A 25,776-nucleotide genomic window follows, 5' to 3' on the forward strand; every position below is an offset into this window, starting at 1 on the left:
CTTGAAGCTCATCGAGAGAATGCCAAGAGTGTGCAAAGCAGTAATCAGCGCAAAGGGCGGCTATTTTGAAGAAATAAAACGTGTTTTCGGTTATTTCACCTTGTTAAGTATATAACTCCATGTGTATTCATTCATAGTTTTGATGCCTTCAGTGAGAATCTACCAATGTAAATGGTCATGAAAATAAAGAAAACACATTGAATGAGAAGGTGTGTCCAAACTTTTAACCTGTACTGTACCTTGACCTCACCAAGATGGCGGCCTCGTTGTGCAGTGATACGTTTGGAGTTTCCGCCAAATCTGAAATAAACGTGAGGAGCGTGTGAGTGAGGTGGTTAACATCCTTCGCCAAAGTAATACAATTTCGGTTAGTAAATTGTTTTTGTTACTTTTTAATAACCGCCTTTTGAAAGGTCCCTGTTATATGGGCTTCTATATTGGCTCGTTGGCTAATAACTAGCCGCTTCTGGTTACCTTTAGCTCTAGCCAGTGTTCCATGTACGCTGCTTTCTGTCCGACGTTTGTGTATAAGATCTCCGGGTTAAACATGTGTGTGTGTTAAATATGTCACTTTTAAGAAAGAAATCGCTGCTGATGATATTGGTGAACTGATTCCTAAGCTGATATGAAAAAAGAAGCTAAGCTAACTTGCTGCCGGTTTTTTTTTTGTCTTAGTTACATCACCTCGGGTAAAGGGGCTTCATTTTGTAAACTGTTGTCAAGCATGAGTCTGATGGACCACGGGAAGGAAAGAGTCGTGGCCCTGGTGGATATGGACTGCTTTTACGTGCAGGTAGAGCAGCGACTCAACCCGAAACTGAAGAATAAACCCTGCGTTGTTGCTCAGTACAAAACATGGAAAGGGGGAGGGTGAGTCTGGCGATATTTATTAAAACCTGTTTTAAAATTTCAGACAGGTTGTGCATATGACTGTACTGTGCTGTTATGTTTGTCATTTCACCAGAATTATCGCAGTTAGTTATGAAGCAAGGGCTCATGGTGTCACTAGGAACATGTGGGCAAATGATGCCAAGAAGCTGTGCCCTGACCTTGAAGTGGCCAGGGTGAGAGAATCACATGGAAAGGCAGATCTTACCCAGTAAGCACTGAGATTAGCTGACAGTGTTGGTTATTAAATGCATGTTTTTGTTTTCTGGTGATTCACAAGGTGTATCTGCTTTATTCCTTTTACTCCAGCTACAGGGAGGCTAGTGCAGAGGTTATCGAGGTGATCTCTCGCTTTGCTGTGATTGAGAGAGCCAGTATTGACGAAGCCTACATGGATCTGACATCCAGTGTGCAGAAGAGACTGAAAGACATGACTGATGTGCAAATTGAGCCACACCTTTTGAAGACCACATATGTCCAGGGCTACCCACAGAGCAACCAAGAGGGAGAAACAGAGTTTGCCATGTTAGATAAAGGTACACTGGAGCTCAGGTTGTTCAAACTATTTATGAAACAAATAAAGCCCCCCTTTGTGTGTGTTTTAATAATTGAGGATCTGGAAGCACTTTAGAAAACTATTTCACAGAAATAGTTTTCTGTCTGTTCATCTTCCCAAGAGGAACAGAGGTTGCTGGGCCTTAGACTGTGGCTGGCCTCCTTGCCGCCATCCACACAGGCCGTCAGTGCAGAAGTGCAGCTGGCAGTGGGGGCACTTATTGTAGAAGAGATGAGGGCAGCGGTGGAACAGCACACAGGATTCCAATGCTCTGCAGGGATCTCGCACAACAAGGTAAGATTTTTATTTTGTGAATTATATAGATAGAAATTGGATCATTTACTGGGTATTATGGCTTGTAAAATATAGTATACATTTCTGAGGGTTTTTTATATTCATATTAGTTTTATTATGACATGAAAGTTTCTGAAAGACTTTGAAATCTGTGATTGTGCATAAACATTTAGGTCATAATGCATTACATCTCGGGTTATTACTTTGTTAATTATGTCCCCCTCGAAGAAGAGGTGCTATAGTGGGGGTGGGGCAGTGGTGGCCTAGCAAGTAAGGAATTAAATCCCTGAACCACCAAGGTACCGTCCCCACACACTGCTCCCCCGCCATCCTTCATGGCTGTCCACTGCCAACCAAATGCAGAGGACACATTTTGTTGTTTGCAACATGTGCTGTGCTTGCTGTGTATCACAATGACAAAAAATCCCTTTCACTTCATATGTTCTGTCCATTGTCATTGACTACAGTATTGTTTATTTTAGGTTTTGGCTAAGCTTGCTTGTGGTCTGAATAAGCCCAACCGTCAGACTGTTCTTCCTTTAGGCTCAGTCCCCCAGCTATTCAGCTCACTCCCTATAAGTAAAATGTGAGTAGTTTTTCCTTTTACGTTACTGAAGGCTGTGGCATGAATGATTGTGACCATATTATTGTAATGTCTTTGTAAAGAGACATTATCTGATGTCTTTATAGTCGTAATCTTGGAGGGAAGCTGGGCTCTACCATCGCTGAGAGACTGGATGTGGAGAACATTGGAGAGCTGACCAAGTTCACTCAGGACAATCTTGTACAGTACTTTGGGGATAAAACAGGGTACAAACCTTTAAGATGTGCTCCTATTTCAAGCTCACATCAAATCCACTTCAATAATAATTCACACCCTTTTCTGCAGTCAGTGGCTATATGACCTATGTAGAGGGATAGAATTTGAGCCAGTGAAGCCCCGACAGCTGCCCAAATCCATTGGCTGCAGCAAGAACTTTCCTGGAAAGACGTCTCTGGCCACCAAGGAGCAGGTGCAAGAATCGTCTGTGGTGTAAAAATTAGTAGCGCTTAAAAGGTATTTTACTATCTTCTATTTTATGTTTTCTATCTAGGTTCAACACTGGCTTCGCCAGCTTGCTCTTGAGCTGGAGGAGAGGCTAAATAAGGACCGAGATGTGGTGAGAAGAAATCCTGAGATTACTTGATGTGATTGTCAGTTACATGCACAGACAATCCTTAATATCTCTGTGGCTTTTTGGTCCTCGCAGAATGGCCGAGTGGCCAAGCTGCTAACTGTTGGCGTGAGACAGGCAGGGGACAAGAGATCTTGCAGTTTCTCACGCTGCTGTGCTTTAGCAAGATATGAAGCCAGCAAGATATCGACTGACAGCTTTGCAATCATCAAGTGTCTCAATACCGCAGGAAACCACCTGGGGGCGTGGTAGGTTAAGAAAAATTTGCATCAGTTCAGGCAGAGTGCTAAATGCTTGAATGACATTGATTTAAGTTCTTTTATGTGTTATTTTTGTCTGTGTGTGTGTGTGTGTGTGTGTGTTATTAGGACCCCAGCTCTCACGCTCCTGCACCTGTCTGCCAGTAAGTTCAGTGTTTTACCCAGTGCTGCCTCAGGAGGAATCACCAATTTCTTGAGCAGCGATGTCTCCATGACCCAACAACTCCCATCCTCCAGCAACACTTCCCCTGCATGCCAAAAAGAACAGGCGCCTAAGAGACCTGGACCTATTCAGTCATTCTTCCTGAAGGCTGCAGAGAGGAAAAAGAAAGAACAGGAAGAGGAAATGCGGGTTGGAGCTGTATCTGATGATGATATTCCAAAAGAGGACAAGAAGGAGAAAGAAGTCAGTTGTGGAGAATGTCTTCAGCCATCCACCTCAGAGATTCTTGAAACCTCTTCCAGTACAGTCTCCCAGCAATCAGAGAGTCTTCAGTCGGAGATCTTGTCTTTCTTTAAGCAGAAGAGAATGGAGAAGAGCCTGCAGGTCAGTAGCACTGCAGATGCCACCTCTGCTGCAGTGTCTGATGGGAAAGGAAGTGTATCAGACTCCGCGCCTAATAGCATTTTGCAGGCAGACAGATGTTTAAAGGTGACCACAGATGACGTTGACCAGGCTAACAGTCCTGAGCACCTTCTCTGTGTCTGCAGCGAGGACCTGGTGACTTGCGAGCGTTGTGGGAAGGAGGTGCTGGCCTGGGAGATGCCTGAGCACACAGATTTCCACTTTGCCCTGGACCTCCAGAACTCTTTCCCCACCTCTCCTTCTCATGTTAACCCAGCTGTCTCCTCCCCATCTGCTCCTCTCTATGGTCACAGGTCTGCCACCCCACTGGCATCTCGTGGAAAAACTCGTCAGAGGGGCTCTTCAGGACCCCCAGCCAAGAGGGCCAAGGCCCATTCTGGTGGTACCACCCTAGACTTTTTCTTCAAAAAGAGTTAATAAACTCCCGCCTTCTGTTTTCTGTTGCACATCTGGCTGAATACAGAATTCTAATTTACATAATTTAAGTAAAATATGTTTTTATCAATAAATGTTAAATATAAGAGAGCACAAGCTCTTTTTTTTAGTTTGAGTGCCATAAAGCATATACATTATCTAGTTCTAATCAGTGTTCTCCTGAAAAGCATCAACTAAAAGTTTATCGAATACATTTGGGAATAAATCACAATCATGGCTGCAAATCCCTGTGTTTGGCCCTAATTTTGTGCACCCATCTATTTAAATTTTTAGCGCAAATAAACATTCAGAATAAATGCAAACATGTTTAAGAGATCTAGTGGATCATGGCTTGTCCCAAAAACGTTGGCGTAGTGCATGTGTGCCTGAGAGATGTCATAGAGAGGTGAGGCCCTGGTTAATCTTTCACATGCAGCCAATCCAGTTCAGATAAGGGAAGAGCTGTGTGTGTCACACAGAAACCACTTTCTGAGTCTTCTCCATAGCATCTGACATCATGTACATTTATTGGTTAAAGGTGCACAAGCCTTTTAGTTGGCAGTCTGAGGTTTTTATTTGAGTACAATTGAAATGCAATACGGGGCCTCGTTCAGCAGGAGGTGTCGCCACTTTACAATAAAATATCTCAGATCACATGTATAATTATAAATTCCACATGAACAATATTGCTTAAATTTCTACATAATTTTCACTTTCATTGTGAACCATTAATCTGGACAGGTAATCATAATACCCACCTACTTTCCTTTATGGTCCAGTTTGCACTGGTCTCTTGTGTGTGTGAGCTCATTATTTACCTGGGGAAGGAATGGAAGCGGTCTTCTCAACGGGAAAATGTCAAACAGGCTTAGGCAATGCAGCGCTCCAACGCAATCAATTCTTGAGGTTCTATGTGCGCGCGCACATACACAGCAGGTCTGTGTTTGCTTTCTGTTTGCATAGCGATTACACTCACCGCAGTACAGCCTTATTGTTATTGCCAGGCGTCCTCGGTGCGGCTGCAACAATTTCAGTTTCTTGCATCAGCTGCTGAGTGACAAAGGTACAGTTCAAGTCTAACATCTAGTTTCATCATATCCTACAGTGCTAGGACAACCCACACATTCTTTGAACACCAGGGCCAGGATTGCAGGTCATGGCATACTTTCTCTTTTCATAACCATAATATGATTTTCTTTAAATTATCACACACACAGACACACTCATAAAAAACCATTTTATTTATGTACACCATAATATACAAACTGGGATTGTACATAAATATGTGGTAATTCACTCAAGCATTAGAATCAAATAAAAATAACATCATTAAAAACAGAAAATATATACTCCTGCACAACATACAGGAGAAAGTGACACTTTGTGGTGTAAGTCCAAAGCCATTCATAACAAATAAACTGTATTTCATTAACAGTGTTAATGAAATGTGTTTTTTTTTTTTTCTTCATTTGATTTGGTTCAGATACATTCTGATTTCCCCCCTAATGCAATTACACAACCACCACACATAACAAGACAAAAGATAACAAAAAGGTCTCCATTGTTGTGCACAACAATAAGACAAGGGCTGTTGAACATGCAATGGGTGAACATCCACTGATCTGTTATTTCTACTGCACATCTACATTTAAAACTTTTATTTTCCAAAATCTATAGCACCAAATTAGGTTTTCAAAAAACAGGTAAAATCTTTAGGTATGAAACTAGAAGAAGGCACTGTAGCAGACACTCTAGTTTCCTTAAGTAGACACTGCAAGTGTGTTGTTTTTATAGTTGTGAAGGAAAAGACAGTCTATGAAAGCCTTGATACAAATGGTACACGGAAAACAATGTGATGCTAACAATGTGTTTGGATATTGCAGCAATAACGAATTGATTTGAGGAAGACATTCACACTCACCATTCAGACCTGTGAGTTATTGGGGTAGGTTCCAATCTCAAACAGGGTGACTAGTGGAATGCTTTCTAAAACATCCTGAGCAACTAAAGCACTTATGTGAAGGCAAAAAACAGCATTCATTGGTTCATATGGATTTAACCATTTTGGGGCCGGCTTGTTCAGAGTGAAGGAGGACTTTTTTTTTTTTTTAAAACATATTTTTTCGTGCTGTGGAAGACACAATAACAGTCAAAGAACAATTCTGTACAGTGCCAACTGATGTTTCAGAAACATTTCAGTGCTTCAACAGAACAATGCACATTTTAAGAATTTGCATTATGACTAAAGTGGTTACAGTTATTAAAAGGTTTAGATTTAAAAAAAAAAAAAAAAAAAAAAACACAAATCATAAAGTGAAACCTTTTAGTTTTTAATGGCTTTAGTATGCTGACCTTGGTAATATACGCAATCATTAAGGTTATCGTAATTGTCTATCTATAGACAAATATAAGCTAGGTAATGAACACAGATCAATGTATTACTGTCTAGAAATCATTAATATTGCTTGTATCTTAAAATGCTTAAAATATATTTAATCTGACATATGGGATTTCTCTTGGATGTTCTCGTGTCTGACAGAGTGAAGTGCGGGCAGGGTCAGTATGTTAATAAAGCCTCCTCCCTCTACTCTTTGACCTCACAATGGCCCTGTAGCTGCCAAAGGACAAGAGCGGCTTTTCACGCCCTCATCTGACATCCGTCTTTTTGTTGCTTTGTAAACACTTCTGTTAGCCATTGAGTGTAATTGCTGGGTTAAATGCCTTTCCAAGTACAAAGACTGTGCTTTTTCAAACGCATGTTTGTGAGAACGTGTTACGGTTCAACTCACGTTCAACAGAACGTGCTGGCATTACACCTGAGCCTTCAGTCGTTTTGGGGAGGCTGGATGTTTACACTCACCACCTCAGGGTTTAACCCTAAAGTAGGTGTACGCCGAACACCAGTGGTGGCCGATCTCATCCGGAAAGGGCCACTGCATCTCTGCAAATTACTAATTAATCACAATAACCTACATGCCCACTGGCCCTTTGGTGATGAGATAGTCTTTCCACAGGCGCTACAGTGTTACCGTAATGAGAGAACATCATCTGTATAATTAAGCTCTAGAAACCTAAAGTAAAAAAAAAAAAAAAAAAAATCCAAAATCTAAGAGATGTAAAAGAAATGTAAAAAAGTTTTTTTTTATAAAAGGCTGGAGTAGGAATCCTTAGAAAAAAATTGATCAATAGAAGGAGTTTTATAGTTTTATATTCAGGAAAAAAGTCTGAGGATGGTGAAAGAGCGCCTGTGTCTATTGATCACGTGTGGATGCAGATACCTCCACAGGGGCATTTTCTGAGTTGGACTGACTCTGGTACTGGGTGACGGGTTGAAGTTTGGTGACATGCCCAATGCCTTTGGTAACGCCCTCTCTGAACAGCAGCTTAGCACCCACTTTCAGGTACTCTGGATGCTTGATGAACTTGAAACACACAACAGCCTTCTCCCCTGTACGGAGTTCATCCTAAGACAACAGAAAGCACATGTCCAGGAAATGAGAAAGGACAAACAGACAGAAACTGACACTTGGCTGCATCGAACAACCCTGCAGGGAACTCACCGTTCCCTGAAGAGCTTCCACTGTGGCTGTCTGTCGGACGTTGCCAACATGCACAGTCACCTGGAAGCCTTTGTGAAAGGTCTTAGCATGAAACAGCAGCACAATCTCAGCATCAAACTGCCAGCAGATAGTTGGGTTCATTTCTGGGCTCACCATAACCATACCCTGAAAGACAAAAAGAAAGTGTCAGATAAAACTGAAAGCACAGCTACGGCAACAAACATGATTATTAAAATAGTAAAAATGTCTGACCTTTCGTAGGAGTGACCGATCAAAGTCACCCAGGGCCAGAGTGGCAGCTTGACCTGCTCTGAGCACCCTGCAGGCAGAGCGGTTCCTCTGGATACTGCACACAGTCAGCTCCTGGAACTGACCATCATCCATGGGCCCAACAACCAGCTGCTCGCCCTCTCGGCAGATCCCACTGCACACAGATTACATGCAAACGTTGGTCCCTTAAAGGGGAGTGGACGTTTAACATAGGGTGGTTGTGGGTAACACAAAGTCACAGGTTCAAACCCCACTTAATACCACTGTGCCCCTGAGCTGCTCCTTTAACTACTGATTGTAAGTCGTTCTGGATATGGACGTCTGATGAATAAGTGAAAGTAATTGTCATTGTGATACACTGCAGCACAGCATGCGCTGCACACAATGAAATGTGTCCTCTGCTTTTAACCATCATCCTTAGTGAGCAGTGGGCAGCCATGAAAGGCGCCCGGGGAGCAGTGTGTGGGGACGGTGCTTTGTTCAGTGGCACCTCAGTGGCACCTTGGCAGATTGGGATTCAAATCGGCAACCTTCTGATTATGTCACTTCCTTAACCGCTAGGCCACCACTGTCCCTAAAAGGTTTTGAGGACAGAAAAGGAACCACAAACGGACTCAAACCCTCAATCTTCTGATCTGTCTTTCAGCACGTGGCCGTAAATGTGAACATAGCTGCTCCAGGCTTGACTCACCTGTATAGAGTTCCTCCCACCACAGTTCCAACATCAGGGACCGTGTAGATCTCATCCACCTACAGGTTACATCACATGTCAAACGTCACATTCAGAGTCACTGCTTTAGACACTGAAACAGAAAGACCAACTTGTCTGTACCTGGAATTCAGTGAGCTGCTGCATCAACTCCTCCTGTTCTTTGCTGTTGCTAAGTGGGGGCAGGATGTTAAAGAAGACCTTCAGCAGGTCAAGGCTCTCTCCTGTCACACTGGACAAGGTGAAGATTGGTGTAATGCTAAAAGCAATAAAAAAGAAAAAAGGTAAAAGGTGACAATCAGATAAAAAAAAACTCCTGTAAAAGGGAATGTATTTAACAATACTAAATTCAGACAGAAGATAGAAAACAACTGCATCGAAATTCTGGGTGACCTAGGAGACCAAAAACATTATTCAAATGTCCAGAAGACCGAAGAGACATAGCTGAAATCACTAAAATTAGAATTATAATTTTAAAGAGAAATACCTTGGCGACTGGGCAAACTGCTGGGCAGCCATGACTGCATCATCTTCACTGACCACCAACATGGGCACCTTGTTGCAGCCAGGCTGTTTGAGGACCCGCTCCAGCTGCCGAACAGTGCGCTCCACTGTGTTTTTGGTGCAGAGGTCCACTTTGCTCACCACGATGAAGATGGGCACTTTCAGAGCCATGGACAAGCCCAGGTGTTCCCGTGTTGTACCAGCTGGGGACATCAAAACATCAAAGGTTTAGACATCAAAAGTCTGAAGAAAAGAGCTGCACAAAAAAAAAAACCCGCATTCAGCTCATACACGTGGCCTCCGTAATGACCGTGCTGCATGAGCTGGGGGAAGAAAAGAATAAAAAAAGTCTGAAATGCAGGGCCTCATGCCCTGTAATTTACTGACACTCATGCCAAATTTGCATGGATTTGAAACCCCTGGAAGAACACACAAAGGATGACAGATCAGAAAATGAAGAGGATCTTTCTGATCTTTGGAGAAACTCAGATAACACGAGTGTCTGCAATTTTCAACGACAATTTGTGCCTAACATACACTCGTACAAAGACAATCTAGAGCATGCAGTGGTCCAGGTGACAGTCTTGTATGCCAGAGAACAGGTAAATACTACATTTCATCTCGACTCATCATCTAATTCAGTAGGATACATGAGTAAGCAAACAGAAATGACATATAATCTAATCCCATTATATAATCATATCATAATCATACAGAGGCACCAGTGTAATTAGGAAATGGATTTAATGCTAACATGGCTTTCATCTATATATTTAGCAGCCCTCTGTTTGTATACAGCGTTTTGGCATGGTGATATACAGAGAAAGGTCTGAAATTAGACCCCTATGTTTGGCTCAGGTTTCTTCAAAACACAGAGCAACAGGCTCACCCTTAGTGATATGCGACCATAACTGCTCTGAATAGATCTCCCAGTATGTATTCCTGGGCTGGTAACACACCCGCCTATGAACCAGAAGAGCACAAAGTCACAGGTTCGAAGCCCACTTACTACCATTGTGTCCTGGCCCCTGAGTGTCTCCAGGGGCTGCTGATTAAGGGCGTAAATACTATAAATGCTAAATTCCTCACACACCGACTGCCCATTTGGTGATACAGAGCAGATTTTAACAGAATGTAAAGGTCATTGAGAAATCCATGTGCCTTTATTATAGTACTAAACTGTCAGAGGCTGGACTATTTAACTGTGGAAAGAACTGCATTGGGATCTTTTACTGTTGGTTAAACTAGAAGGACCTGGAAAGGACTGCATTTCCACTGGGCTGTTGCATAAGTTAGAGCTATGGGTGTCCAATTCCATGAACAGGGTGGCTTCATTGCAGGCCTGGAGTGTCATTCCTGACCCACTTACCATAAAAAGCAAAACATCTCTTATTTCAGTCACATTACCTTCCATTTGACTGCTTGGACATTGCACTGTACACTACTTACTAAGATGGACATCTTGTTTGTTTACAACATGCTGAGCATGGCATATTTTCAGACTATGGACGACAAAAAGGCCACAGACAGCAAACAAGAACCTGTAGAAATACTACACAGCTATGCATATAGTTAATAATATTTGAATCAAAATAAAAAAAACGTTAAAATGAATGTTAACCTGGCTTACCAAAATAAGCCTTACATTTCTTTTCAGGCCTTCTCTGGTTTCAGTAGCCTGCTAGTTTATGCAGCGCTGCAGACCATAAGCTCATCTTACTGAAATCTAGTCATTACTCAGTCTACGCGAGTCCAGGACAATCTCGGAACAAGGAATGAAAGACGGCCCTATTACATAAGGTCTACTTATGTAAACACATTTATAAATACAGTAATGTGCACATCCCCCTAAAAAAAAACGTTGACACACCTACACCTATTCTCTTTTTTCACACTGTAAAGCAAAAATAAAGACTTAAAATGAAATACATGATGTTACGTAGTAAAACCAAAACAAAGCAAAATGCTTAATATTTGAGGTTCTTCAAACCTGCAATCACTTAATGATCGCTGTGAAGGCAGCATTTCACACTCTTGGCTTCTCACAACCACCTTAAGTTGAGAACTCTCTCAGGACTGTGGGAAAACCATCCCTGGTGGGGCATCCCTTGTTGACTCCTTTTTGTGACACCATGGCACAGTGAAATGTGTCCTCTGCATTTAACTCATTGCCTGAGGAAGCAGCGGGTAGCCATGAAAAACACCCGGGGAGCAGTGTGCGAGGATGGTACTTTTGCTCAGTGGAACTATGGCGGTTCAGGATTCTGATTCCTTACTCGCTAGGCCACAACTGCCCCATTAACCCATGTTAATGATCTCATCAAGTGGTACACCAGGTAAGGAGAACATTGGAACGTTGTTCTCTGCCGCTAAAATGAATCATGAAGAGTGTGATACACCGTGAATACAACTCCAAGAATAAACTGAAAAGTTTTCCTCCCATCAATACATCAAACCAAGTCTTGTTATAATTCATTTTATCATACAGTGGAAATCATGAATCACCGCCACATATGTATATATAAAAAAATCACAACACACAAAAATGAAAGGAGTTATTATGGTTGCATAACATACCAATGCCTGTGTTCGCGCTGACAACCAGCATGGCAAAGTCTGGGCAGTAGCTAGTAAGGCCAAAGATGGTGGTCTTCAGGTATTTGTGATGACCAGCCAGGTCAATGAAGGTGATCATCTTAGAGGCGCTCTCACAGATCTCCTCCGCTGTCCGTGACTCACTGTAATTCACCACCTGACAACAGTTAAGCAGGGGTCAGAGTTCAGTTCTGCCTGGGTCTCTCCAATGTTTGTGCCCGGCCACAACAACGCAGTCAGTTTACATTCGTCCTAATTAGAACGCACATTTACATTTCATTTACATTTACAGCATTTATCAGACGCCCTTTAACCAGAGCGACTTACAATCAGTATTTACAGGGACAGTCCCCCCCTGGAGCAACTTAGGGTTAAGTGTCTTGCTCAGGGACACAATGGTAGTAAGTGGGATTTGAACCTGGGTCTTCTGGTTCATAGGCGAGTGTGTTACCCACTAGGCTACTACCACGCACAAGCACATGGTCACGTTGTACCTCTCCTTTGCTGTCATAGCCCAAGATCTCGAAGCTGATGCTGGAGGTCCTTCCTGACTGGATTTCGTGAAGGTGCCTGAAGAGGTTGAGTCTTGCCCTCCCGCGCCCGTTGTCCAGCTCCCCTTGTGTGAGCACCCCTAGAAGGGTGGACTTCCCTGAGTCAACATTGCCCAGCACCGCTACTCGCAGGTCCAGAAACTGCAAACCAAGCATAACACACAAGCAAGTAAAACACGGAAATAAAGACATTAAACGATAACAAGAAGGTAAAAGCAGTTGGCCGACTACCTGTTGATCATCCGGGACCTTCCGCACAAGGACTTCGGCAATTTTCCGCGGGACGTCAGAGTCATAATCTACCTCTCGCTCTCTGAGAACTGTGATGTCTGCACCCACCCTAGACACAACAACAAAACCATGACAAAATGCCAGGCGTGGGAATAAATAAAAGTAGCTGTGATGGAAGGCTCACTTCTCAGCCATCCGGTGCAGGGTTCTGAGGGAGGTTCTCATGTCTTCCTCAGACAACCCTACCAGCAGCCCGTTGTCCTCCACGCCAATCTGGTACACAGCCTCGCCACGGCCCTCCTGCAGCCGCCACTTCATCTGTGTGGCCAGGTGCTCAAAACGGTACTGTGTGGGGTTCACCAGTTTTAGCTGTGCCAACACCAAACGCATATTTCAGACCGTGGCCTGGTACAAGAACCAGGGTAAAACAGGCTGAAGACAGACAAGTGCCTGCAGTGCACAATTTATTGTATAAGTATTAGATAAATTTTAGACTTCTGAAGAATGTCAAGTAAATGTAAAGTGCAGAACAAAGTAATTTAAAAGAGGGTGATTGTTTGGAGGTTACATTGAAATCGAATCCAAAATGTAATTCACTGAACAGCTCCACTGAGAAGTGAGCCTGTCTGAGCTGCCAGGGCTTTACAGCACACCCAGCAAGTTCACCCATGCACCGATCAGGCAGCTCACCTTGTACTCTATATTACCCTCTTCAGCCTGCAAGAAAAGAAAGGGTGGACACGTTAGACTGAATAGTACAAAGGGAACAATCGGGGTTTCTTCAGGTTTAAGGAAGCCAAATTTAGCTTTTTTTAAGAGACACTTTCATCATATGTAAGAACCTATTACATCGGGTCAACTACCTCTCTCGAGGAACCAGAGTTTATCTCTGCAGACACTGTGAGGGCCAGACGCTATTCTAAAAGACAGTAGAATTGTTTGATTTCCTATTTTAATTAATATGATACTATTTGATATATTAAGTTTCCTTCCAACTTTTAGTTATTTTTAAGCCTTTGTCAATGTTGTTGTACGGGGTGGGTGTGGCTTTGAACTGCAAACGAAAACGGAACCTTGGCGCGGAGTTTTTATGAAACTTAAAAAAAAAAAAAATATATATATATATATATATTTTTTTTTTCTGCTTGATGTTTTTATTTGCACATTTCCACGTGTAAAGGCTCTCCGAGTCGTCCGACAGGGAGGGGGCGGCGGGTGTCCACGTAGCAGGAGAGAAAGACATTCCCGCCCTCCGGCTGGGACACTATTTACAAACACAGCTGTCCCTGCACCTCGGACCCGGGGACACGGCCACGACACGGGCACAGCCGGCCACGACACGGGCACAGCGCCTTCCCCCCTAAAAAAAAACCGCGGCTTACGGAAGACAAGGCTGCATCCCGCCGAGCCGCCCACCAGAGAGCCGCCGGGCGAGGTCACTTGTTCGCGGGCTCACTCGACTTGGACATTATTCCGCAATAACGGGTCCGCTTGCAGAACGTAAAAACGCGAACGTTCCGACGTCGGGTCCCACGCCGCGTTCGCACGTCGAGTTGAGTTTGTCGAGACCGCGCAAAGCTGCTAACCAGCCGGCTAACAAAACAGCTAGCACGACGTCCCAGCAGGTGGATACACACAAACACACGGACACAGGCGTTAAAAGGCTAGTTTGTCCAATAACAGGTAGTTTCCGTCGGTTTGTGGTGCGTGATTGTTAGGGTTATTAGAGAGGCGATTAGTAAGGCGATAAAAAAAAAAAAAAAAGTTTCATAGCCAGCGAAGTTGGACCTCACCTCGGGAGGCAGGTACGGGGGGTTGTTGCTCGGCTTGGCTTGCCGCACGGACCGGTGCTTCGCCTTTTTCCCGTTTTTGGGACAGGGCTTCCTGCCGGCCACCGCGAGCCCGTTGTTCGCCCCAGGTCCGCCTCCCTGGCAGCCCGACCTGAATCCGCAACTCGCCCCGAAGAGGTCCGACACCCGCGGCTCCATGGCTCCACTCTCGCCGCGCACTGTCATCTGAGCCCCGGGGTCCCGGGACCCATTCGCGGCGCTGTGAGGACGGGAGACCGGCTCTGCCCCCCACCGACCGACGGCCGTGTTGGAAAACGAGTCCTGGCGCTTTGCGCGGATACACGTCACGTAAAAAAAACCTACTAGTGAGTTACGTCATCCAGACTAGCACGCCCCGTGTATGGCAAGCGGGTTCAACATATACAGGAACCACTCTCCTCGCTGTAATTGGTTTTCAGAAAGAGTTATAATTGTAAATATTCGGGCCAAAATGGTGATCACAGATAGTTGGAAATGGAAAGAGACATGTTGGAAATGTGCTTTTGATGTTGTATATCCAAAATGAATACTGTGAACAGTAAGAATATCTCACACTGTGCTCTTCTGCTAGTAAGAGCGTTGCTGCAAATAGGCAAAATACTCACTCTGGAAAATCTGGAAGATAATTTTGTTATATCTGAAATAGACAGCCCAATGGAGAGCAACGGTGAGCGTGACGTCATTCCTCCCAGGAAGAATGACGTAGTGGACGTCAGAAAGAGATATTGTGCATGTCGGAAATGTTCATTTTGACTAGGAAGAATTAAGTTATGGATATCTGCAATACATATTCATTTAGCTATTAAAGGTTAAAACAGCCACTTGTTATTTTAAAGGGTTTAAAAAAACATCTGAAAACGAATCCGACTATGAAAAATACAATTTCAGATATCTGGAAATACAGTTTGTACTGGTAATCTTTAGTAACCATTTTGAATACTGAGAATATACTTTTGACCAGTTTATTTACTTTTATAACCATATCTAAAACTAATTAGCAGGGTGATTTCTTTAGATGTTAAAACCGCTTGCCATAGACTTGCACGGATCCGCATATGTTTGCATCAGACTCGAAATCGGAACTGTGTAATGTGATTTGATAAAGAAATACTTTGTTTGTTTCTTTCGTTTTGTTCAGTTTTCAACCGACCATATAACCAAGGGCGCAACTTTGTGCTGAACATTGTGGGGATCAAGATCTGTGTCTAAATAATTGAATACATTTGTCTTAAACGCCAGAGGACCACAGGCATTTCTGCTTGTTGGCTCTCCGCTGCTATTTTGCCAGATAGCAAAAAAAAAAACAAAAAAAAAAAACACATGGTGACACGTTTAAACTCTGCTCATTTATACTTAATATACACATATGCAGCACAGACCAAAAGTTTGGACACACCTTCTCATTCTTTATTTTCATGACCATTTACATTGGTAGATTCTCACTGAAGGCATCAAAACTATGAATGAACACATGTGGAGTTATATACTTAACAAAAAAAGGTGAAATTACTGAAAACATGTTTTATATTCTAGTTTCTTCAAAATAGCCGCCCTTTGCTCTGATTACTGCTTTGCACACTCTTGGCATTCTCTCAATGAGCTTCAAGAGGTCGTCACCTGAAATGGTTCTCCAACAGTCTTGAAGGAGTTCCCAGAGGTGTTTAGTACTTGTTGGCCCCTTTGCCTTTACTCTGCGGTCCAGCTCACCCCAAACCATGTCGACTGGGTTCAGGTCCGGTGACTGTGGAGGCCAGATCTCCACTTTTTGTTAAGTACATAACTCCACATGTGTTCATTCATAGTTTTGATGCCTTCAGAGAGAATCTACCAACGTAAATGGTCATGAAAATAAAGAAAACACATTGAATGAGAAGGTGTGTCCAAACTTTTGACCTGTACTGCACATTTACATTTAAGGCATTTGGCAGACACCCTTATCCAGAGCGACTTACAGCGTGCTTCCATTTTACAATCAATGAAGTGATCAATTCTGGTTCACTAGGACCCCCAACTATGAATACAATCTTTTTATTCACTATGTTGTAGTTTCTATACTTTTATACACATCTATCACCTATACCCTTATATACATCCATCACTTAAAGTCCTTGCTTGCCCTGCTTTTCTCTCCACCCAACTCTACATACCACCACCCCCCCCATTCACACACACACACACACACACACACACACATACACATTTTATTCCTGACAAGTGAGGCCTTATCAGGGTGCTTAGTTTTGTAACTCAAAATCTATAGAAACTGAATGAGAATTGCTGGTGTCTTTCTCTTGTAAGTCGTTTTGGATAAAAGCCAAGTAAAGTAAAGTAAAGTAAAGCAGTGACTTGCCGTGGAGGACATCAACTAATAGGGCAAATATTTCATTTTCCTTACATTGCAATTGTTTATACTGATGATTTTACATTCAATATTTCTAGCTAGACTACATCTTTTTGTAACTAACAGACTTACAAACATGCACCGTCATTAACATTTGTCTGTGTGTGCAGGATTCAGCCATTTTTTACATGAAGCTGGATTTGTGAATCAAAACACTTCACCTGACTGCGCATTTACTGCCAGATCCCAACTAAAATTATAGAAATTAAGCACTGAGAATGTTCAATGGAGCTATAAAACAAATTATTGCAGCAATAAATGTAGTGGCCAAGTGTGCCCTCTCCCTGTAGCAGGCAGCAGCAAACAGATCATCAGGCCGAGATGATAATCAAGTTAAAGCCCTTAAAACACTTGCACTTTTCATTTAGATTTTCTTTTTATTTCATTTATCTTGTTTTAATTTCAGCTCAGTGAAGCACTTTAAGCACCGACACGTTTTCAGTAACATACATTTCTTGTAGACTTGTGCTTCAAATAAAGAACTTTATGTTAACCAGATTGATATTTAATAATTTACAAGTCAAGATTGCATATATGACAATAATAACAGCAGAAGAAACTACAATAACAACACCTTCCACTATACGAATGTACAATAATTTGTATGTGGATTATTTATGTATTTATTTATTCTTAATCTGAAATATTATACACAGCTAATACAAAACTACTTGGCCAACAATGTCTGTACTATTCAGCGCTGTCCTGCTCCAGACAGAAAGCGTTTCATGATTCCTAAAAGTTTGTAACTCTTGGCAGCACACCACTTGAAATAACATGGGATGAGTATGAGTGTCATCTTCAGACACAGTGTGAGTTGAATATAGAAAGAAGTTGCACATGCATACAAGCGTAATGTTATACAACGCTGAAAATACGCTGTGAATACGTCCAGGCTGTGGTGAATGTTTTAATAATTCATCATATGGTTTGTGATTGTTTGACGTAAAAAAATTAAGTCTACATTTGAAACTGAAAGCAAGAATGATAATATAAACACATGAATTATCATATAAAAATCTTTTCTCATGTATCAGTGGGAATCATGGAGCTGACCAAAATCTGGTTATATGATGGAATCGTTACTGTCCAGTAGAAACAAGAAAGTATTTCATGCGGGCAAAGAATATTTGTTCAGCAAACATAAGTCACCCAGCTCTTTCCGAAATATTTCTTTTCCTCCCAACTTTCCTCCTGAAGAATTTGCTGTGGGACTGTGGCGATTGGTGGAACGAGGTGTGATGTGGAGGATCTGCCCATCCAGTGGACAGAGCACAGTTTCAGGAACTTTGCAGATACACGAGCCATTTCAAGCCCAAACACACTGGAGTGTGCACAGTGCTGAAAAGATGACTCCGTCCAGACGTTTTCTTCTGCTCCTCTGTCTGGGATCTTTTTACCTGTCTGCAAATGCTGCACCTCTGGGGAAACTGGCAGAAAACAAACTCTGTGCAGATGAGGAATGCGCTTGTGAGTTCCTGCAACAAAGCTGCTGTATGTGCATGATCGGGCTTATGAAACTGCATGTCGCATGCTGTTGCAGTGCAACGCTCTCCTCTCATGCACGCACTGGTGCACGGGGATATTTGAGCTTCACACGTTAAGGAGGATTAAGGGCAAGCGTTAAGGATTTTAAAAATATTTAATCGCTTTGTTAGACGTCCCAGGAGCCAAGTGATTGTTCCACTCACCAACTCTGCATGTCTTCCTCCTAGATGTCATCTCAATGGCTACAGCTCTTGAGGACTTTGTTGCTCCTGACTGTAGGTTTATTAACTTGAAACGAGGCCAGATGATCTTCGTTTATTCTAAGCTGGTGCCAGAAGGGGGTGCTGGAGTCTTCTGGTCTGGAAGTGTGAGTTCATGAGACTTGTCCATGGCCTGCCATTATAGCCCTTTCACCTGTGCATTGTAAGATAATATTCCGAATGGTAAATTATCAAATCTTTTCTCAATTTCTTCTTTTTTGTTTATGATAGATTTACAGCAACCGTTATGTGGACCAATTAGGAATCATTGGCTACTTCCCAGTGAACTATGTGAATGAAACCTACATATTCCAGAAAGATACAGTTAATATTCCTGCAACTGTAAGTATTCACCTTCCTGTAAATAAATGTAAAACAAATTTCACCAGACATTATTTCTGCATCTTTTTTCTTCTAGAACATGGACTTCTTCTGTCATTGAGGAGATGGAAAATGATCTGGAGCTCAACTTCTTTTTGAGTATATAAAATAAAGTATCTTGCTAAATATGCAAATAATTTGTTTGATAGAAACAATATCAAGTGAATATCACATGGATATAACCCATTTTGTTCAATTAAATCCCTGAAATGATGCAGCTATTAAAGCTGCTGCTTTCTTTTTTTATATTAGAGCTCAAGTTCAATTCATTTAGACAATTTTGCACATTATAACATTAAGTAACAAAAATACTTACCTGATTGAACTTAATTTTTGCATCTGCTTGTGGTTTAATTGGTTCATCTCACATTACCTGTGCTTTATGCAAATTGACCCACAATCCCACAAATTACAATTCAGCAATCACGCTTCCTTAAATGGACTCATGAGGAACCTGGAAATGTCCTCTCTTCTGGTTCTGTACATTGGTGTTGTGTTGTTCTCTGGGGATGTTTTTTTTTTTGCCGTGGGTGAAGGTAATTAGACCGAGGAACATTTTTTTCTCAGCTCCCTCAGTAGTATTAATGGGTATTTCCAAATTCAATTTGTGAAAAATGAATAGTGCCTTTGTTTTTCAACCCATCAATTGTTTTATGCTGTGCAGGAAATCATAAACTGCAACATATTTAACATTTTAGGCATGCATGGGGAAATGCCCCAAAGTAATAACTGTAATATAAAAAAGGAAGATGAAGTGAAAGGGGGAGAAAAGGTGATCTCTTAATTATTGATTTCACACCCTAGCTAATATTTATTTGCACAACCAAAAAAATACCCTTGAAAATGTATTAGCTCAGCGCTAGTCTACTTATCCTTCCAAAAATGACCCATCTCATAAAAACGCCCTGTCTCAAAGCATCAGAAATGGGTTAAAAGTTCAGGGGTTGAGAAAAGTAAAACTTCCATTTTGCATTTGCATAAGTTCTGTCATGAGACAAGGTTAAAATAACTCCAGCTGAATGTCAAACTGGAAACAGCACAACTGGCAGAACAGGGTCTGCCGACAGATTCAAGCTCAAGTGGTTCAGGGTGAGGGTATGCTAATGTCCCATCTGCCGGCAGAAACCGTAGACCTACAGTGATTATTATCCTTGGATAAATGGCTTATGTAGATGTGGAGAGGAAGTTCAGGCTGTATATATAAAATATTATAATCACTCTCACTCACTTTCCATAACCGCTTAGTCCTGCTCAGGGTCGTGGCTGCCGAAGCCCATCCCGGGACACTGGGCGTAGGGCGGGGCACGCACACACATGTACACACACCAATCACTCACACCTACTATTCGGAGACACCAATAGTGTACATGAGTTTGGATGGTGGGCAGAGCATGTAAACTCACAAGGCACACACCAGGTCCAATGCAAAATTCAAAGGCACTATTTTGAATTGGTTTGAAACTATTTTGCTAACCACTGCACCATTATGCAGCCCTTATAGAATTTAATAGAATAGAATATAATATATACAGTGATTAATTGGCATGATACAATGGAGGTGAGATCTTAATTAACATAACCATGTTTTTAAAAATCTTTCTCAAAGGTTTGAATAAGAGGCCATTGAGCTTCAGGTCATGAACCGCATGCATTGTCCACCCACTCCCCAGCAACGATTTAATAAGATCCTCGGAATGAAATCTAAGATGGTGAGCTGCAGAAAGTCCTAACAAACAAACAAATCTTGCTGTTCAGTGTTTGGCTCCAGCAATAATCTCTTTTATTAAAACATGACATGGTGCCCAGCGAGACAGCCATCAGTCAGAGGAAATACAGAGCCGTGACTCGCCAAACCGAAGCCTGATTAAGGGCATGATTTATAGGTGTCACACGGCAGCACAAAGTGACTCACTACGAGTATACACACGAACAGACCAAATGAAGTGGCACATGTATGGGCATTTAACTCTCCATGACGCAATCCAATTGGACTGACATTTCCTTTATGTTTAAGAGCTCCCTCCACCCAAACAGGAAAGTTGTAGAACATTAGGTTATCTTTAACTCAACCTAATGGATCTAGATGTACAGCCAGCACCAGTGTGCTTCAGTCTCACTACAGGATTGTGCGATTGACGCAGAATCTCTGCCTTGCGTCTGATTCTGAACTTATGTGTTTTCTCTGTACTGCCTGGAGCTCACCTAGAATCACCCTGACTTCATCACCCAAAAAGAACAATGGATGAAATTGAATATGGAAGTGCGTCATGGAAAGCTTATACTGTTAAATCCTCAATCTGGAACATTCTCGTTTAAAAATGCAGTGTGAAATGGTAAACACAGCCCTTATTACAAACAGCTAAATACATTCAAGAAGGTATTTAGAAAATTGCATGACAAATTGGGTGACAAATGAAATATTCCTGTTTTTTTTTTTTTATGGATCAAACAATCACATTTGAAGCACTGTATTTGATTTATATTATAAAAGTTAAAAGTTAAAAGCACCAACTGTATCGTGAGTACTATATTTTATTACAGTTGTTAAATTGTGAAAGTGCTTGGATTAACAGCAGGCACAATATTCACAACAGTATAGAATATGTATGGTTACCAGCACTGTTATTGTAGTTTAAAGCGTGGGTTCTTTTTTCTTTTCTATTGATCCATTTACCTTCATTTGACCCTGCCATGTGTTCTTGGCAATCGCAGGGTTACTCTATTATTTACTGTAAAATTGTAATTTGCTTCAGGCTAATCCCAGCTCTCAGCAAAAACTGATTCTTTACTATCTGCATATTACAGTTCACAAAAACACCCTGCTGTAACAGGTACTGGGTAAGACACCCCTGCCTGAGTTGCTTCACAGGGGACTGTCCCGGTAACTACTGTTGGCAAGTCCCTCTGCTGAATTAGCTGAATTATGTAAATGTAAATATATATATTAAGGCCAAAAAATACTGAGTAAGAGCAGTGAAGTCTGTGTGATTTTGGAGGACAGCTTAAGTGTTCATTCCTGGGTTTCAGGGCTTAACTCCCAATTTGTCTCAAAGGGTGCTACTCTTTGGGCCTTCAGTCAATTGTCAGTTAGACAGGCATTAACATTGGGCAGTTTCCATGGCAACAGGCAGGCCTGTTGAACGCAGTGGAGTGACGGGTAGCCCTGAGAGTGCCAGCGAGGGAAGCAGCTGCGGTCCACCAGCCTAAAACAGTCCCCAGCCATGTAGTACGGGGGGGAACTAGGGAAATCAATCTCTCTCCTTTCAGGCAGCGTGTGAGTCAGACTCAGCCTGACATCTGCAAACCAGACATGAATATACCTTCTACACCCAATTGTTTTGTACAGTGTTGAAGAGTGTCATTGATCCTATCTAAACAGAGAGCGAAAGCAAACATTGCATTCATTTTTAATTCACATTATATCATCTTCACAATTTGCATGTTTAATTTATTGTAGGTGTTCATGAAGTCATACAACACAAATTACCAAAACAAAGGCAAAGCACACCATGTTTGTTTGAACTAAGGAGAACAATTGATGAATTTTTCATGCGCTCAAAAGCAAAAGCAGAGCTGATAATAGAATTTCAAAGTAACACAGGTTGTGGGCTACCTGCAGCCAGAACTGTATTGCCAGGCCTTTCTTTACCTCCATACAAGAAAGCTCCCTGGCCATTGGTGAGGCATTTAGTGTGCACGCTGACTCGGGAGAGCTCTCCATCTGCAGCTTTGCAGGAGAATGGACGTCGGCGGCCTGAAAGGCTGCCAGCTTCATTCACTCCACACCTGCATGGCTGACCAGGTCCAGGGACGTCAGTGCCACTCAGTCTCTGGATCGGTGCCCTGGTGCTCTGCGTGCGAATAAAGGACTTCCTTAATTCATCCACCAAGCCGGGTAAGATGAATAGGTGGCTAACAAAGCTTTTTGGGCTAGTTTTTCATTCAGTCTGCTGCATTATTAAAGTGCTTATGAAGTAATTGTATATAATACATGCTCATTAGTGCATTGCTAGGATGTTAATTTATTAATTAGCTACCAAACCATAAAGTCTCACAAATCAAAATCAAGGGAACAGCACAGTCACAACCCAGACATTTCAACAGAATTTATTCTACACAATTAGCATAGTAATCACTTCAGAAAGTGAAGTGATTGTCATTATGATACAGCACACGGTGACACAACGAAATGTGTCCTCTACTTTTGACCCCAGTGGGCAGCCATGACAGGCGTCCGGGGAGCAGTGCGTGGTGACGGTGCTCAGTGGCGCCTTTCGGATCGGGATTCGAACCGGCAACCTTCTGATTACAGGGGTTGCCTCCTTTGCCGCTAGGTCACCACCAACTTAATTCAATAGTATTTATAGCAATGAATAAAAACATCAAAGGAATCATGGCAGTGCCAGTTTCTCCACGTTGTGCACCTGGAATCAAATGTATAACAAAAACACTCAAAATGTGACTTGCAGTGGAAGAAAAAAAAAAAAAAAAACGCAATAACAACTGAAATGGCTCTGCCCCTCTGGCGCTGCCCCCCTCCGTACCCCGCGCATTATTACAGATCTGCCGAGCGATGGCTGTTGGGAGCAGCGGTGATTATTTGGTGCTGGTGTGCTGGGTATTGTTGAGATCATGAAGCAGGGTCACGGGGAGTGTCGTATGTACTACTGCTCCGACTCATCGCTGTCTGCCCCCTGCTTCGCGTCCTGTTCCTCTCGCCACCCGTTATAAGCTGACGCTTCTGCGTCGTTCTTTTTTTTTTTTTGGTTTTGTTTAGCCACTGGCTCGCGTGAATTCGGATGAACTACACCCATCAAAGGCTGAACAGGCAAAAATGTCCAATAAGTATTGCCCCTCCACGTCCTAAGTGGGTGAGCAGGTGTGTGTTTGAGTGTGTAAAGGGGGTGTGGGGGCGGCTGGTGAGAACGAGAGGCAAACGGTGTGTTTGCCATCTTGTTTTGTGATCTATCAAACTGGTTTCCATGCAAGACAGTTATGTCACACCTGAATAAATCTGCTCCCGTGTGTTATGCTCATTGCTATGGCGACCCATCATGTCTCATGCACCGCTCAATAGGAGGAGGGGTTTAAGTGCCGTGTGACCTTTGCTCTCATAGAAGAAATGAGACTCAAACAGGAAACATTTACGTTCCTTCAAGCCTGCACCATTAGCCTAGCCAAAAGCGAACCCATTATGCTGAGAAGATGTCAAAAAATGTAAATCTTGTATTTAACATCAGATCAGTTATTGCTAATGAGTCTTTGCTAACGGCATATAAAAAGTTTATATTTTGTCTTAGATCAACTATTGCTGACACTTGTTTATTTGTAGTTAGAATAGAGAAGCAGATTCATAGAATCTAATGTTCTCCAGTCTTTATGGTCCCAAATTAACATTATTACACCGTAATTACACTAGGCCTACTACCTCAGGGTACATCACTCCTATTGTGCATGATTGCTTATTTAAAGAGGGCTTGATTGTGATTCCTGGAGTGCTTAGGGGTGCAATCTAAATTTGCACTGTCTGTGAAATGTGCCACATTGTCACGATGGCTGGACATGGCGTGGAAGAAGGACGCATACGCACAACGTCACGAAACAGGGGTTTAATACATGGTGGACAGGACAAGGGAAACATCACCAAACAATGACCCGACAGCGAACAGACAGCTTTATACAATCACACACAGGTCAACTCAATCAGCAAACGTAATAACACAGGTCCAACATGAAACTCCGGACCCGGAGCGGCCCCTGCCGGACTGGATCATGACACACACACGTAAACTTCCCTGGCCTTGCCTTTTGAGTGGAAGCGAGGTAAGAAGAAAAAGGGGAGCTAATTACTTCCAGATTTATTTGTGAGGGGTGTGATGTCCTTTCAGGGGGTCGTCACGCCATGCTTGATTGGACTGTAAAGCTGCTCTTTATTTGTTACACTGAGAGTGGCATTTATATCGATCTGCAGGCACTGTTGGGCACTTTAAATGCAAGCAGTACTCAACGGATCACGATGGATCATTCTGAATTATGACCTATGCATTTTTTTTTACAAAAAGAGTCAGTGAAGCACAAACATATTATAAATATTCTACATTAGCAAATTAACAATGAGAGAAAACACATCCTCTGAAATGGGTATCTTTATCCTCTGAGGTGGATTGTTGTCTTAAGGTCATTAAAGCTTCCATCAGACTGAACTGCTAATCATCTCAACCCAGGGATAATGGCCTGTGTCATTTCATGCATTGTTAAGTACATATTTTAGATCATCTTTAATCACAAAACCATGAAGATCAGATTGATAACCCATGCCTCTATTCTTGCCACAATCATGTCTTCCAACAAATGAATTGCACAGGGTGTTTCCTGCCTTATAGGAGATATTTACAGGCTGTGTGTTGAGGTTCTGAGGGGAATATTTCTGTAATGAAAAAATGGCTCAGGGAATAGCAGCTTTTCAGACAGAAATGTAATTCTCAGCATTTGCTGCAACATTTGAGCTCTGCTGTGCTGTGTAACCTGTACAAGCTCCTTTAATAGACGAGGGAAATACGACTATTCTGTCAAAGTATTACATATAAAGTGCAAGACCTGCATTTTGGTTAAACCAAAAAAAAACAATCAAACAAAAAAAAACTAAATTTCTGCTGTTAATAAATACATTTTTAGAAATTCTGCAGTTAGATTACCAGTGCAGCTAAAAATTATTCTTATTAACATTTTAAAATGATATATAATGATTTATACTTTTTTTATTCAACAAAAAAAACAAAATTTTTTACATGTTCTAGCATGTCAAATGTTCCAAAATATTATTA

At 42.2% G+C, this 25,776-nt stretch overlaps 3 protein-coding genes across 3 annotated transcripts; 2 read left to right on the forward strand and 1 right to left on the reverse strand.

Annotated features, from left to right (window-relative positions):
• Window positions 1–243: 243 nt before the first annotated feature.
• polh (polymerase (DNA directed), eta) lies at window positions 244–4,409 on the forward strand. The gene is made up of 11 exons (XM_028988326.1): window positions 244–367; window positions 676–870; window positions 965–1,099; window positions 1,198–1,424; window positions 1,566–1,738; window positions 2,221–2,324; window positions 2,429–2,548; window positions 2,628–2,751; window positions 2,833–2,898; window positions 2,989–3,161; window positions 3,282–4,409. Exons 2-11 carry the CDS (start codon window positions 725–727, stop codon window positions 4,174–4,176), a joined length of 2,163 nt encoding a protein of 720 aa, XP_028844159.1. The 5' UTR covers window positions 244–367; window positions 676–724; the 3' UTR covers window positions 4,177–4,409.
• A 987-nt stretch (window positions 4,410–5,396) lies between these two features.
• gtpbp2a (GTP binding protein 2a) lies at window positions 5,397–14,727 on the reverse strand. Its single transcript, XM_028988327.1, has 12 exons — window positions 14,387–14,727; window positions 13,284–13,310; window positions 12,778–12,962; window positions 12,594–12,702; window positions 12,306–12,503; window positions 11,794–11,968; window positions 9,200–9,419; window positions 8,836–8,971; window positions 8,695–8,753; window positions 7,986–8,157; window positions 7,734–7,898; window positions 5,397–7,637 (listed from the first exon to the last, which is right to left on the reverse strand). Exons 1-12 carry the CDS (start codon window positions 14,606–14,608, stop codon window positions 7,425–7,427), a joined length of 1,881 nt encoding a protein of 626 aa, XP_028844160.1. The 5' UTR covers window positions 14,609–14,727; the 3' UTR covers window positions 5,397–7,424.
• On the forward strand, window positions 14,710–19,169 carry LOC114795284 (otoraplin-like). Its single transcript, XM_028988328.1, has 5 exons — window positions 14,710–14,748; window positions 18,024–18,293; window positions 18,539–18,678; window positions 18,803–18,913; window positions 18,990–19,169. Exons 2-5 carry the CDS (start codon window positions 18,065–18,067, stop codon window positions 19,011–19,013), a joined length of 504 nt encoding a protein of 167 aa, XP_028844161.1. The 5' UTR covers window positions 14,710–14,748; window positions 18,024–18,064; the 3' UTR covers window positions 19,014–19,169.
• The last annotated feature ends 6,607 nt before the right edge of the window (window positions 19,170–25,776 follow it).

Source organism: Denticeps clupeoides, chromosome 8 (genome assembly GCF_900700375.1).
Source record: "Denticeps clupeoides chromosome 8, fDenClu1.1, whole genome shotgun sequence".
In the NCBI taxonomy this organism is placed as follows: domain Eukaryota; kingdom Metazoa; phylum Chordata; class Actinopteri; order Clupeiformes; family Denticipitidae; genus Denticeps; species Denticeps clupeoides.

Bases quoted from the DNA above. Each gene is read 5' to 3' on its own strand.
- polh (XM_028988326.1), top strand. From the start codon at position 725: ATGAGTCTGATGGACCACGGGAAGGAAAGAGTCGTGGCCCTGGTGGAT. The intron at 1,425-1,565 runs GTACACTGGAGC...CATCTTCCCAAG, and splicing joins GTTTGCCATGTTAGATAAAG to AGGAACAGAGGTTGCTGGGC. The intron at 2,899-2,988 runs GTGAGAAGAAAT...TGGTCCTCGCAG, and splicing joins TAAATAAGGACCGAGATGTG to AATGGCCGAGTGGCCAAGCT.
- gtpbp2a (XM_028988327.1), bottom strand. From the start codon at position 14,608: ATGACAGTGCGCGGCGAGAGTGGAGCCATGGAGCCGCGGGTGTCGGAC. The intron at 11,969-12,305 runs GTACAACGTGAC...AACTGTTGTCAG, and splicing joins GCTATGACAGCAAAGGAGAG to GTGGTGAATTACAGTGAGTC. The intron at 7,899-7,985 runs GTCAGACATTTT...TTTGTCTTTCAG, and splicing joins ATCGGTCACTCCTACGAAAG to GGTATGGTTATGGTGAGCCC.
- LOC114795284 (XM_028988328.1), top strand. From the start codon at position 18,065: ATGTGGAGGATCTGCCCATCCAGTGGACAGAGCACAGTTTCAGGAACT. The intron at 18,294-18,538 runs GTGAGTTCCTGC...TCTTCCTCCTAG, and splicing joins TGCAGATGAGGAATGCGCTT to ATGTCATCTCAATGGCTACA. The intron at 18,914-18,989 runs GTAAGTATTCAC...TTTTTCTTCTAG, and splicing joins CAGTTAATATTCCTGCAACT to AACATGGACTTCTTCTGTCA.